Source organism: Heptranchias perlo, chromosome 3 (assembly GCF_035084215.1).
Source record: "Heptranchias perlo isolate sHepPer1 chromosome 3, sHepPer1.hap1, whole genome shotgun sequence".
Lineage (NCBI taxonomy): Eukaryota > Metazoa > Chordata > Chondrichthyes > Hexanchiformes > Hexanchidae > Heptranchias > Heptranchias perlo.
In genome coordinates, this window is record NC_090327.1 from 13,944,693 (window position 1) to 13,958,421 (window position 13,729).

A 13,729-nucleotide genomic window follows, 5' to 3' on the forward strand; every position below is an offset into this window, starting at 1 on the left:
TTTATATGTTTCAATGAGATCCCCTCTCATTCTTCTAAACTCGAGTGAATACAGGCCGAGTCGACCCAATCTCTCCTCATACGACAGTCCTGCCATCCCAGGAATCAGTCTGGTGAACTGTCGCTGCACTCCCTCTATGGCAATTATATACTTTCTTAGGTAAGGAGACCAAAACTGCACACAATACTCCAGGTGTGGCCTCACCAAGGCCCTGTATAACTGCAGTAAGATATCCTTGCTCCTGTACTCAAATCCTTTTGCAATGAAGGCCATTTGCCTTCCTAACTGATTGCTGCACCTGCATATTTGCTTTCAGTGACTGGTGTACAAGGACACCCAGGTCCCTTTGTACATCAACATTCCCCAATCTATCACCCTTTAAATAATACTCTGCCTTTCTGTTTTTCCTTCCGAAGTGGATAACTTCACATTTATCCACATTATACTGCATCTGCCATGTATTTGCCCACTCACTCAACTTGTCTAAATCGCCTTGAAGCCTCTTTACAACCTCCTCACAACTCACGATCTCACCTAGTTTTGTGTCATCAGCAAACTTGGAAATATTACATTTGGTTCCCTCATCCAAATCATTGATATATATTGTGAATAGCTGGAGCCCAAGCACTGATCCCTGCGGTACCCCACTAGTCACCACCTGCCACCCCGAAAAAGACCCATTTATTCCTACTCTCTGTTTCTTATCTGTTAACCAATTTTCAACCCATGCCAGTATATTCCACCCAATCCCATGTGCTTTAATTTTGCACAGTAACCTCTTATGTGGGACTTTATCAAAGACCTTCTGAAAATCCAAATAAACCACATCCATTGGTTCTCCCTTATCTATTCTACCAGTTACATCCTCAAAAAACTCCAGTAGGTTTGTCAAACATGATTTCCCTTTCATAAATCCATATTGACTTTGTCTAATCCCGTTGATATTTTCTAAATGTCCTGTTATTACATCCTTTATAATAGACTTTAGCATTTTCCCTACTACTGATTTCAGGCTAACCGGTCTGTAGTTCCCTGTTTTCTCTCTCCCTCCTTTTTTAAATAGTGGGGTTACATTTGCCACCCTCCAATCTGCAAGAACTGTTCCATAATCTAAAGAATTTTGGAAGATGACAACTAATGCATCCACTATTTCCATGGCTACCTCTTTTAGTACTCTGGGATGCAGATTATCAGGCCCTGGGGATTTATCAGCTTTCAGTCCCATTAATTTCTCCAGCACTATTTTTTTTACTAATACTAATTTCCTTTAATTCCTCCTTCTCACTAGTGCCTTGGTTCCCTAGCATTTCTGGGAAGTTATTTGTGTCCTCTTCCGTGAAGACAGAAACAAAGTATTTCCCTGTTCCCCATTATAAATTCTCCCGTTTCTGACTGTAAGGGACCTACATTTGTCTTCACTAATCTTTTTCTTTTTACATACTTGTGGAAGCTTTTACAGTCCACTTTTATGTTCCTTGCAAGTTTACTCTCATACTCTATTTTTCCCCTCTTAATCAATTTCTTGGTCCTTAATGCCACATTGGATGGTGCATTTACATAGTAAGCCATCAGTGGAACTGAAAGTAGGATTACATTATACATATTTATCGAGGTACGGTAGTGTAGTGTTACTGGACTAGTACAGTCCCCCAACTTATCGCGAGTAGCTGCATATGTCTGATAAATAGTGCTAACCATTTGCCAGTACTATCGGAGTCAATTACAAAGGCACCGTTTATAACTTTTAAGCGTGCCGGCAATTTCAGCACTTCAATAAGTTCTTTGCACTTTGTTATCATATTTGTATTTAAATCCCTCCATGGATCATGTGGCTGTGATTATGTGATCAAAACCTGTATCTGTTTTGAGCCCGCGATCTCTCTCATTAACAATCACCTGTTCTGAACTAGAATCCCCACCCTTGGCTCAGTTACAAGTATGTGCTGCAGAGATTTAAGAAATCCTGTCCTTCCTGCATTTTACCAGCTCCTGATTCTTCAATCGATAATTTGGGATCATTGGAAATCCGTTGGTTTAAATCTCGGGAAAAAAAACACCTGAGCATCCCTTTCCACATTAAATTTTGTTAACAATAACGATGGGAACAAAATTGGAATCCAGTCAGCTATTTGTTTCCTTCTCTGTTCCCGTTCTCTCTCGATGACTCTAAAAGACGATACACCATTCAATGCTTGTAGCAGGCTAATCGCGTTATCATCAAAGCTCCCGCTATAAGGGGTGGGGACTAATTCAGACAAAATGAGTTTAAATTCCACTATGGCAGTTGGATTCAGATTTTTTTTTTAAATCGCTGGAAATAAAAAAAGCTGAGCTGGTATCAGTAAGAGTGACCATGAAGCTGTCGGATTGCTGTAAAAACTCAACTGGTTCACTAATGTCCTTTTAAGAGAGGAAACCTGCTGTCCTTACCCAGTCTGACCTACATGTGAGTCGAGTCGCACACTAATGTGGTAGCAATCTTAAAAAGACAAGTCTAAAGGCATTGTGTCTTAATGCGTGGAGCATTCGCAATAAGATGGATGAATTAAGAGTGCAGATAGATATTAACGGTCATGATATAGTTGCGATTACGGAGACATGGCTGCAGGGTGACCAAGGATGGGAACTGAACATCCAGGGGTATTCAATATTTAGGAAGGACAGGCAAAAAGGGAAAGGAGGTGAGGTAGCTTTGTTAGTAAAGCAGGAAATCAATGCAATAGTGAGGAAGGATATTGGCTCGGAAAATCACAATGTGGAATCTGTATGGGTGGAGCTAAGATACACCAAGGGGCAGAAAACGTTGGTGGGGGTTGTCTATAGGCCCCCAAACAGTAGTGGAGATGTAGGGGAGGGCATTAAACAGGAAATTAGAGACGCTTGCAAGAAGGGTACAACTTTAATCATGGGTGACTTAAATCTACATATAGATTGGTCAAACCAAATTAACAGTAATACTGTGGGGTGGAATTCCTGGAGTGTGTATGTGATGGTTTTCTAGACCAATACGTTGAGGAACCAACTAGAGAACAGGCGACCCTCGACTGGGTATTGTGCAATGGGAAAGGATTAATTAACAATGTTGTTGTGCAGGGTCCCTTAGGGAAGAGCGACCATAACATGATAGAATTCCTCATTAAGATGGAGAGTGAAGTAGTTGAATCCGAACCTTGGGTCCTGAATCTAAATAAAGGAAATTACAGAAGTATGAGGTGCGAGTTGGCTATGATAGATTGGGGAACTTTACTAAAAAGGAAGACGGTGGATAGGCAATGGCTAGTATTTAAAGAACGTGGGCAGGAATTACAACAATTATTCATTCCTGTCTGGTGCAAAAATAAAACAGGAAAGGTGGCTCAACCGTGGCTTACGAAAGAAATTAGGGATTGTATTAGATCCAAAGAGGAGACATTTAAAATTGCCAGTAAAAGCGGCAAGCCTAAGGATTGGGAGCAGTTCAGAATTCAGCAAGGGAGGACAAAGAGATTGATTAAGAGGGGAAAAATAGAGTATGAGAGTAAACTAGCAGGGAACATAAAAACTGACCGTAAAAGCTTCTATAAATATGTCAAAAGAAAAAGATTAGTGAAGACAAATGCAGGTCCCTTACAGTCAGAAATGGGGGAAATTATAATGGGGAACAAAGAGATGGCAGAACAATTAAACACATACTTTGGTTCTGTCTTCACAAAGGAGGACACAAATAACCGACCAGAAATGTTAGAGAACCGAGGGTCTAGTGAGAGGGAGGAACTGAAGGAAACCAGTATTAGTAAAAAAAACATAGTGCTTGGGAAATTAATGGGGTTAAAGGCTGACAAATGCCCAGGGCCTGATAATCCACATCCCAGAGTACTTAAGGAATTGGCCCAGAGTACTAAAATAGTGGATGCATTGGTGGTCATCTTCCAAAATTCTATGGATCCTGGAACAGTTCCTAGAGATTGGAGGGTGGCAAATGTAACCCCACAATTTAAAAAAGGAGGGAGAGAAAAAACAGGGAATTACAGACCAGTTAGCCTAACATCAGTAGTGGGGAAAATGCTAGAGTCTATTATAAAAGATGTGATAACAGAACACTTGGAAGGCATTAACGGGATTGGACAAAGTCAGCATGGGTTTATGAAAGGGAAATCATGCTTAACAAATCTACTGGAGTTTTTTGAGGATGTAACGAGTAGAATAGATAGGGGAGAACCAGTGGATGTGGTGTATTTGGATTTTCAGAAGGCTTTTGATAAGGTGCCACACAAGAGGTTAGTGTGCAAAATTAAAGCACATGGCATTGGGGGAATATACTGGCATGGATTGAGAATTGGTTGACAGACAGGAAACAGAGAGTAGGAATAAACGGGTTTTTTTCCGGGTGGCAGGCAGTGACGAGTGGGGTACTGCAGGGATCAGTGCTTGGACCCCAGCTATTCACAATACATATCAATGATTTGGATGAGGGAACGGAATGTAACATTTCCAAGTTTGCAGACGACACAAAGCTGGGCTGAAATGTGAGCTGTGAGGAGGATGAAAAGAGGCTCCAATGTGATTTAGACAAGTTGGGTGAGTGGGCAAGAACATGGCAGATGCAGTAGAACATGGATAAATGTGAGATTATCCACTTTGGTTGTAAAAACAGAAAAGCAGATTATTATCTGAATGGTGATAGATTGGGAAAAGGGGAGGTGCAACGAGACCTGGGTGTCCTTGTACACCAGCCGCTGAAAGCGAGCATTCAGGTGCAGCAAGCAGTTAGTAAGGCGAATGGTATGTTGGCCTTCATTGCAAGAGGATTTGAGTACAGGCGCAGGTATGTCTTACTGCAGTTATACGGGGCCTTGGTGAGACCACATTTGGAGTATTGTGTGCAGTTTTGGTCTCCTTATCTGAGGAAGGATGTCCTTGCCATGGAGGGAGTGCAACGAAGGTTTACCAGACTGATTCCTGGGATGGCAGGACTGACATATGAGGAGAGATTGGGTCGACTAGGCCTATATTCACTTGAGTTTAGAAGAATGAGAGATGATCTCATCAATACATATAAAATTCTAACAGGACTAGACAGATTAGATGCAGGGAGGATGTTCCCGATGGCTGTGGAGTCCAGAACCAGGGGTCACAGTCTCAGGATACGGGGTATGCCATTTAGAACCGAGATGAGGAGAAATTTCTTCACTCAGAGGGTGGTGAACCTGTGGAATTCTCTACCACAGAAGGCAGTGGAGGCCAAGTCATTAAATAGATTCAAGAAGGAGATAGATATATTTCTTAATGCTAAAGAGATCAAGGGATATGGGGAAAAAGCGGGAACAGGGTATTGAGTTGGACGATCAGCCATGATCATTTTGAATGGCGGAGCAGGCCTGAAGGGCTGAATAGCCTACTCTTGCTCCTATTTTCTATGTTTCTATGTTTGATTCTGAACTACCCTCTGAAGTGACCTAGCAAGCCACTCAGTCGTATCAAAAACCGCTACATGCAGCAGTTGAGGAAAAAGGCCCACTACCACTTTCTCGGATGATGTGGAGATGCCGGTGATGGACTGGGGTTGACAAATGTAAGGAATCTTACAACACCAGGTTATAGTCCAACTGTTTTATTTTAAAATCACAAGCTTTCGGAGGCTTTCTCCTTCGTCAGGTGAGTGTGGGATTCGGATTCCATGGAAGGTTACCGCATTTATAGTCAGAGAACAATACCTGGTGATTACCAGGTATCTGTAATCACCAGGTATTGTTCTCTGACTATAAATGCGGTAACCTTCCATGGAATCCGAATCCCACACTCACCTGACGAAGGAGAACGCCTCCGAAAGCTTGTGAATTTAAAATAAAACAGTTGGACTATAACCTGGTGTTGTAAGATTCCTTACTTTCTCGGATGGCATTGTGGTTGCTGGGAGGTTGAAGGGATATGAGGGCCGGGTGGAAAGTAGTAAATAGAGTTGGAGGAGGCTCATTTGGATTATAAACACTGGTATAGACCAATTGGGACGAATGGTCTGTTTCTGTGCTGTAGATTTTTTGTATTTCTATGTAAGTTAGTGCTTCACCCTTTCCCCGATGAGCTGCTGAAAATGGTAACTACAGTGAAACCTGAATAAACGAACACTCCCAAAAAACAGACACCTGCAAAAAGTGGATACTTATTGAAAGACCCAAATAACTTATATGGTAAAATATACAAGAGGCACTCTGAAACCACAGACACTCGCAAATTACGAACTACGGACAGCCTTCAATGCACCAAGCCCGTTTGCAACTTAAAACACAGGACACAGTCTGTTGTAAAGCTGCTGTAAATGGAACTTTCACTGAGTCGGGATCATTTGCGCTTCCCCTTGCAGCTTGCTTCCTTTCTGCCCCAGATTCTTGTGAGGTCAATATATGCCGGTCAGCGCGAGGCAGCAGCGGGTATTGTGCAAGAAATGGCTTTTGTGGAATGGGGGCCTCTTTACCCAGCATGCACAGCAGCAGAGAAACCACTCTATCTCTGGGATTGAATGCTTGCACGTTCTCTGCCGCTATGGATGCTGGGTAAAAACTCCCCATTCTGTTGAAAATTTTTACAGTACATACAATGACCATTTTAGACCAGGAGATCTGCAAAAAAAGGACACTCCCTAAGGTCTACATAATTTACAGGCTTCACTATTGTTAGACAGTTTTTAGGAGTCATTTTTGGTACACTTCTGATTTTATCATCAGTTACCGTAGAACTGTGTTTTTGCAGTAAAATATTCTCATTTTGAGCATTGAATAATAAACAATTAACATGGGAAAATAGACTTTGGCATACTAAGTGCAAAGTTAAGATGAAGATATTTTATTTTTCACTGTACATGATTATAAAGTACAGTTTATTTTATAATATTGACACTATGGGGCATTACATTCGAGTCTAATTGTGTCATCAACCTCTCCGTTTTGGAGAAGCGGAGAAAGTACTTTTGTAAAAACATTTATTTGGAAATGGTTAATGAGGCCCATACTGGGTCTGTTAGGAGAGAATAAGAAAATTCAGGTCTTTTACGGACATGATCTTCAATCCCTGTAGAGAAACCAAGCTTCACATAGCGCCTCATGGTTTAACCAAGACTGGTAACTTACAATTGTGAACAGTGAACTCTTGACCTATCACCCTGCAGTGCAGCACGTAAGGAGCACCTGTATTCTGGATAGGTCCTTGATCTCTTTTCGTGGAATTTATTTAAAATAAATGCACCAAACATAGCTTTTTAAAATCATCCTTATTAAAAGTGTCAGTAAAATACAAAGCAGTCAAGTTCTTTGTAGCGATTATCAAGAAATGAAAAAAAGATTAATTTTGTAACCATTTTTACAGTCAATCTGACAATATACTGTGCCATTTTTTGAAAGTTTGTTCAGTTCTTTGTAATTCTGTTACATCTGTATTATAGGCCGTATATATTGTACACTTTGAGACAGTTACTTTCAATAGTCACTATTTTGCATGTGAAAACTGTATATCTGAATTTTTAAAAAAATGTTTGGTGGCCTAATATGTATTATTTCTGAACAGAAAAATTGCTGTAGTCTTTCTGGCTATTGTACAGTACAGAATTATTGCAAATTGTAAACAAAATTATTGCAAATTGTAAACAATTTTACTAAACTATGTCAACCCCAGTCCATCACCGGCATCTCCACATCAGAATTATTGCAGTAATTGGTACAGTCCTTCAGGCTATTTTCATTTCATGCTGAAATTCAGTAATGGAAATCGAGGAAAGAGTATATATTTGCTTCTAAAAACGATGCTGGACCATTCCTGAACTATTGCTGGTGTAAGATTTTTTCCAGAAGTTTACATCCAACTAATAAGCATGTTATTAAGAGAACTGAAGTAAACATGTTTCAGTAATAGGGGGTTGTCTGGCAATTCTGTAAAAGGCCTCAAATACAATCCTTTGATTTATATTGTTGGAATGACCAGTCTTATTAGGAAAGAGTTGACACTGCAATTTAAACACAAACCTCATTGTGCTTTTTTTTTAAAAGGAAGAGACTGCATGGAATTGATTTCTTTGGCCTGCCGGTTGTGTCAGTTAAGAATGTTGTTTTTCTCTTATTGTAAACAATTTTACAACACCAAGTTATAGTCCAGCAATTTTATTTTAAATTCACAAGCTTTCGGAGACTTCCTCCTTCTTTCTTAGTGTGGGTCCTGTATGTTGTGTATCCAGGGTGGATGTCACTGCATTGGTGATGTTTGGCATTTAACCTGGTGACTGTTAATTGATCTGCCTTGTCTTTACTGAAGTGTTCAAAATGTACTAGCTTTTTGATTAAATTTTATTGGAACCTTGATTATCCACCACAACAGAGCTTGTGAGGAATATGGTGCCACCAGTAGAGCATTTTAGGTCAGATTTCTTGATTCCGGCAGGTAGGGTTGTAGTTAGTGCATGAGGACCTTTTAAGATGGCCGATAAATTGCCTGTTCCAGCAATAGCAAATGTAAGGAATCTTACAACACCAGGTTATAGTCCAACAATTTGTTGGACTATAACCTGGTGTTGTAAGATTCCTTACATTTGTCCACCCCAGTCCATCACCGGCATCTCCACATCCCAGCAATAGCAGAGGAGGAATAACAGAGATGAGTGAAAGAAAAGAAATTGCTGGCATCCCAACTCCCAGTGTTGTCCCAACAATCGCAAAAATTCTCACAGATGATCAAGAACACAGTTAATCGGAGCATGGATAACTGAAGCTGTATTGTACTGTTAATTTTCTTTTAAGCTCCATTGTGGTTTTACTGCAAAAGATATCAAGCATTTAAAATAACCTTGAGTTTCTAATTTATTCATTCTTTTAAATAGCAGAAATATTTCACAACCCAACAAATCCCATTGGGGGTGGGAGAATTCTTCTTTGGTCAATTGCCTTTTCGAGTGTATGACATTGTCTTTCTGTGCTTTACAGTGAAACCTTGCTGTTTTGACTAGATTGATTTTGTTAATGCTTTTGATTCTCTGTTAACAAACCTGGAAATATAACATGGATCAAAAGCAAAATACCACCGATGCTGGAAATCTGAAATAAAAACAGAAAATGCTGGAAATACTCAGCAAGTCAGGCAGCAACTGTGGAAAAAGAAACAGAGTTAACATTTCAGACTGATGACCTTTTGTCAGTTTTGAAACGTTGGGCTCGAATTTAGCAGGCCTGCGGGTTCCCAGCGGGTGGTCCTCCGGGAGCGTCGAAAACGCGGACGGCGAAATTAGTGGGTTGCCCACGCGATCGTAGCAGGCAACACACTAATCGGAATCAATTACCTGCTCCTCCGGGGTCCACGGCGCTGGCCTGCGCGTCGGTCGGGCTGCGCATGCGCAGTACGATCTGTCAGCTGGAGGCTCTCTAGTTAAAGGGGCAGTCCTCCACTGACAGATGCTGCAACCAATGGGACAAATTGCAGCATGGAGCAGCCCAGGGGGAAGGCTGCTCCCAGTTTAATGATGCCTCACCCCAGCTATCATCAGATGGGGTGAGGAGGAGGGGGAGGACACAGATCTTCCCCCCGGCGGGCGGGAGGAAGCGGCCTGCCTCTGCCACCAAGAAGGCCTGGCTCGAGGTGGCAGAGGGGGTCACCTGCGCCACCAACATATGGCCCACCTGCATACAGTGCAGGAGGCGCTGCAATGACCGCAGTAGGTCCGCCACAGTGAGAACACGAAGTCTTTCCCCTACACTCCGTCTGCCACAACACTGCCCCCACCCCAAATCTCCTTCGGCACCGCCAACACTATTCTGTCACATCACCCTTCATACCCACTCACACCCCGTCCTCATCTTACCTCCACCTACTCACCTCGCCAGTACTCACCCTGCCACTAACACGCAACCCACTCCTCATACCATCGCATTGCTCCATCCCATACTCACCCTCTCGTGCATCTCCCTCACGGCCAGCCTCACTCAACCTGCCACCACCTGTGCTGCAGCCACAGGGCATGCATCACATATGTGCAGTAGGCAGCGAAAGGCAAACGTCTCGTCAGCATGAAGGGGGTGCACAAGGGTGTCTGAGGGTTTGTCATGGGTGTTACCCATATTGAATTTCAGAGCAACAAACAGCACACATTATATTGACACCACCACTGCCATGTCTCCGCGAATCCTGTCCGTTGTGTCCAATAATGCCCGCTCCTGGGTATCACTATGAGGACCCACCACTGATGCCACCCATCGTGTTACTGCAGAGTAGGTGCAGGTGTATTTGCAGGGCTCGTCCGCGCAGACGACTGAGAGACATCGGCGGTGTAGCCGGCTGCACCCTGGAAGGATGCGGAGGAGAAGGTGTGGAGGGCAGTGGTGACTTTGCCAGCGACAGGTAAGCAGTTGGTGCTGGGGCCAGCCAGGAGCAGCTCGGCATGAAAGAGGCTGCAGATCTCCACGACTACATGTCGAGCGAATCTGCGCCTCCCTGTGCACTGCTGCTCGGAAAGGTCCGGGGAGCTGCGCCTCGGTCTGTGGACCCTGTGGCGAGGGTAGTGCCCTCTGCGACGCGTCTCTCTCTGCGGTAGCCCTCCCTCCTGCTGTGCAGGTGGGCGTGCAACAACACCGTGTTGGGGGGATCCACGTCTCTGCGGCGGACGGCGTGGACTGCGAGGCTGCTGGTGCTGGTCATGCTCTTCGTCCTCCGAGGGTGTCCACACACCACCCAACTGGCAGGTGTTGGTCTGAGGGGTTGTGCAGGGTAGGTGTGTGGTTCCTCGGACTGGGGCTGCGGTCTCGTGTCGGTCTGTCCTCTGGCTTGGCGGGGGGTGGTGGAGGGCAGGGGTTGCCCTATGTGACGCGGTGGCCTCCTGCGTGGGTGAGGGCTCTCCCCCGTGGAGCGCACCTTGGCACCTGCCACAGGCTGCTGGCTGCAACACGCCTGGTTGGATGGAGACTGTTTCCCCCAGTGTGGGAAACTCACTGCCTTGAACCTAAAATCCCACACTTCCTCTTTTGACAGCTGCTTCAGCTCATTAACTGACCACAACGAGCAAGTTAAGTACTCTCAAGTGGAACCCCGCTGGCTTTAATTGCCTGCGGGATTCCCACCAGCGGGGCTTGCGCGCGCAGCCCCGCACGTCAGCGCGGTACCCGGAAGTGGCCGGGATTTCGTCGCGATCTGGTCACGTGACCGGAGATCGGTATTTTCGGGGCCCCCCCGCTGGAAACCCGCAGGTAACCCGACCCTAAAATCGAGCCCGTTAACTCTGTTTCTTCCTGCACAGATGCTGCCTGACTTGCTGAGTATTTCTAGTATTTTCTGTTTAATATAACATGGATGTTGTGCTTAAAAATGACTGATGAAATGCTGTGTGTGTATATATATATATATATATATATTTTAAAATCAGATACTATTAGTTTTGTTTTACTTCTAATGTGAATGGGATTATGTGGTATACATACATCAATGACATTGCAATCATTTCATGTTCGAAAAGCATACAAGGTCTCAGCACTAAAATGCTGTGGCTATCTGTATCGATCTAATGATTTCGACTGTACCCATGATGCCTATATAGGGGATGAAATTTGATAAACTTTTAAATCCATATCCAAAACATAAAAAGAAAACCGTTTGAGGAAAAAAATCTATAATTGGAACAGTCAAAATTGATCAATGATCTCTTAAATAACACTTGGGCAATTAAGAACACAAGAAATAGGAGCAGGAGTAGGCCATACGGCCCCTCGAGCCTGCTCCGCCATTTAATAAGATCATGGGTGATCTTCAACCTCAACTCCACTCTCCCGCCCGATCCCCATGTCCCTTGATTCCCCTTAAGTCCAAAAATCTATCTATCTCAGTTTTGCTCAGTTTTCAACTCAGCATCCACAGCCCTCTGGGGTAGAGAATTCCAAAGATTCACAACCCTCTGAGTGAAGAAATTTCTCCTCATCTCAGTCTTAAATGGCCGACTCCTTATCCTGAGACTATGCCCCCTACCATACTCTCCAACCATGGGAAACAACCTCTCAGCATCGACAGCCTCACTATGTAATTATAACAGGGAAAGTAAATTTAAGCCAGGAGTTATTTATATCCTAATTAGCTTAACAAGAGGCACTGGTATATAAAGCACTATCCTATCAACAGAGAATGATTTATGGAACATCACCAGCACAGTTACCTTTGTCACATCATCCTGTTTGCCAATTAGACATTCCTAGTTGCGACTGGAATCGGACCAAGTTGTTTAATGTTGGAGCTGTGTGTATTGGTTATAACCAAGTATAATAGTGGTATTAGCACAGCTGATTGCTGCCACCCACTGCATAACCAGTGGAACTTTAAGCTGTGAGGGCAGAGGAGTTCAAACTCCTTTTTGTTTTGTACATGTTTTTGTGTACTGTTAATCAGTAGTGTACTATTTATGTAATGATTGCTTCTTTTCAATAGGAAGGGTGCCTGTGCCCATCAGATAGCACAGTATCTCGTCACGGTGCTTCAGAGGTATGCTCCAGCTAAATGTACCATAATATAAAGTTGTATTTGAATATTATGAAACAGTGCTCTATATTGTATAAAATTGGCAAACCATCAGAAAACAAAAGAGTAACAATACCGTTTAAATAGGATCATATAAAATATACCATCAAGGGTGAGGAGACCACCTGTTCCCCAATCCAAAACTAGATGGGGCAGGGAATTTTAAAAGACACACTGTGCACATGTACAAACCCCAAGCAGTTTGTATATGAATGATTGACTCCTTCCATTTTGCATGTTTGCAAACCCAAGCTGTTTTATAGATCAAAATGCGGCTTTTCCTGCCCAGTTATCATTTCTTTGAATTACTCGGCAGTCACACCCCCTTCCCCCAGCCGGACTGAACAGTCCAAAACTAGATAGCTGCTCACCCAAATCGAGGGAAAATCTTTTGAAAGTATTATTATTTTGTTATGTCAGTGATACTGTTAGTACAGTTTGTTTAGAAATAATGTGGAGGACAAGAAAAAGCCATTGGCATCTACACTACTCCAACGTTCCAATTTTAACATCCCTAATGTTTTTGCCTCTGCTTACCCTACCTGGCAGATTATTGCAACCATTTGTTAGTCTTTGAGCAAAGAAGACCTTCCTAGTGACTAATTGTTTTATATTTTTTAACCGATTTAAATTCACATTCTCTGGTCCTAATTTCCTGGCTTACTGAGATGGGTTTGCCTTATCTATATCATTTAATATTTATATATTTCAATGAGATTTCCCCCTTAACAGTCCTCTTTCTGGGCTGTAAAATGTTAACTTTTTCCTATAGCTCATTCACTTTAGACTTATACTCAGTTACGTATATCTTTCTTGTGCTGTTGTGACCAAAATTGAATACAGTATTTTAAATGTGGTCTAACCAGTGTATTGTAAAACCTTAGCATAACTTCTGCAGACTTGTAATGTACTTTTCTGGCTACACATCCCAGCATTCTCTTATTTTTTTATTGCTTCACTACATTGTCTGGACATTTCAAGTGATAGTGTACAATTGATCACTCCTAGATTCTTTGGTAACTCCTTCTAGGCTAATTTAATTTCATTCATTGTACTTATAATGCACATCTTTTAACCAATATGCAATACTTTACATTTGCCAATGTTAAATTTGATTTACCTTTTGTCTGCTCTAATGCACTGAATTCCCTGTCTTTATTGTTTTTTCCAATTTAGCATCGTCAACAAATGTTACAGGTTTACATTGTGCTTCAGTATCCAG

The 13,729-nt window shown here is 42.7% G+C and overlaps 1 protein-coding gene across 2 annotated transcripts in view; it reads left to right on the forward strand.

Moving 5' to 3' along the window:
- ldlrad4a (low density lipoprotein receptor class A domain containing 4a) overlaps positions 1-13,729 on the forward strand; it is a 336,816-nt gene that overhangs the window by 315,202 nt on the left and 7,885 nt on the right. For both annotated transcript variants that reach the window (XM_067978209.1, XM_067978208.1), the window contains exon 6: positions 12,418-12,471. In XM_067978209.1, coding sequence (XP_067834310.1) covers positions 12,418-12,471 — 54 coding nt within the window. The remainder of the gene's footprint in view (positions 1-12,417; positions 12,472-13,729) is intronic.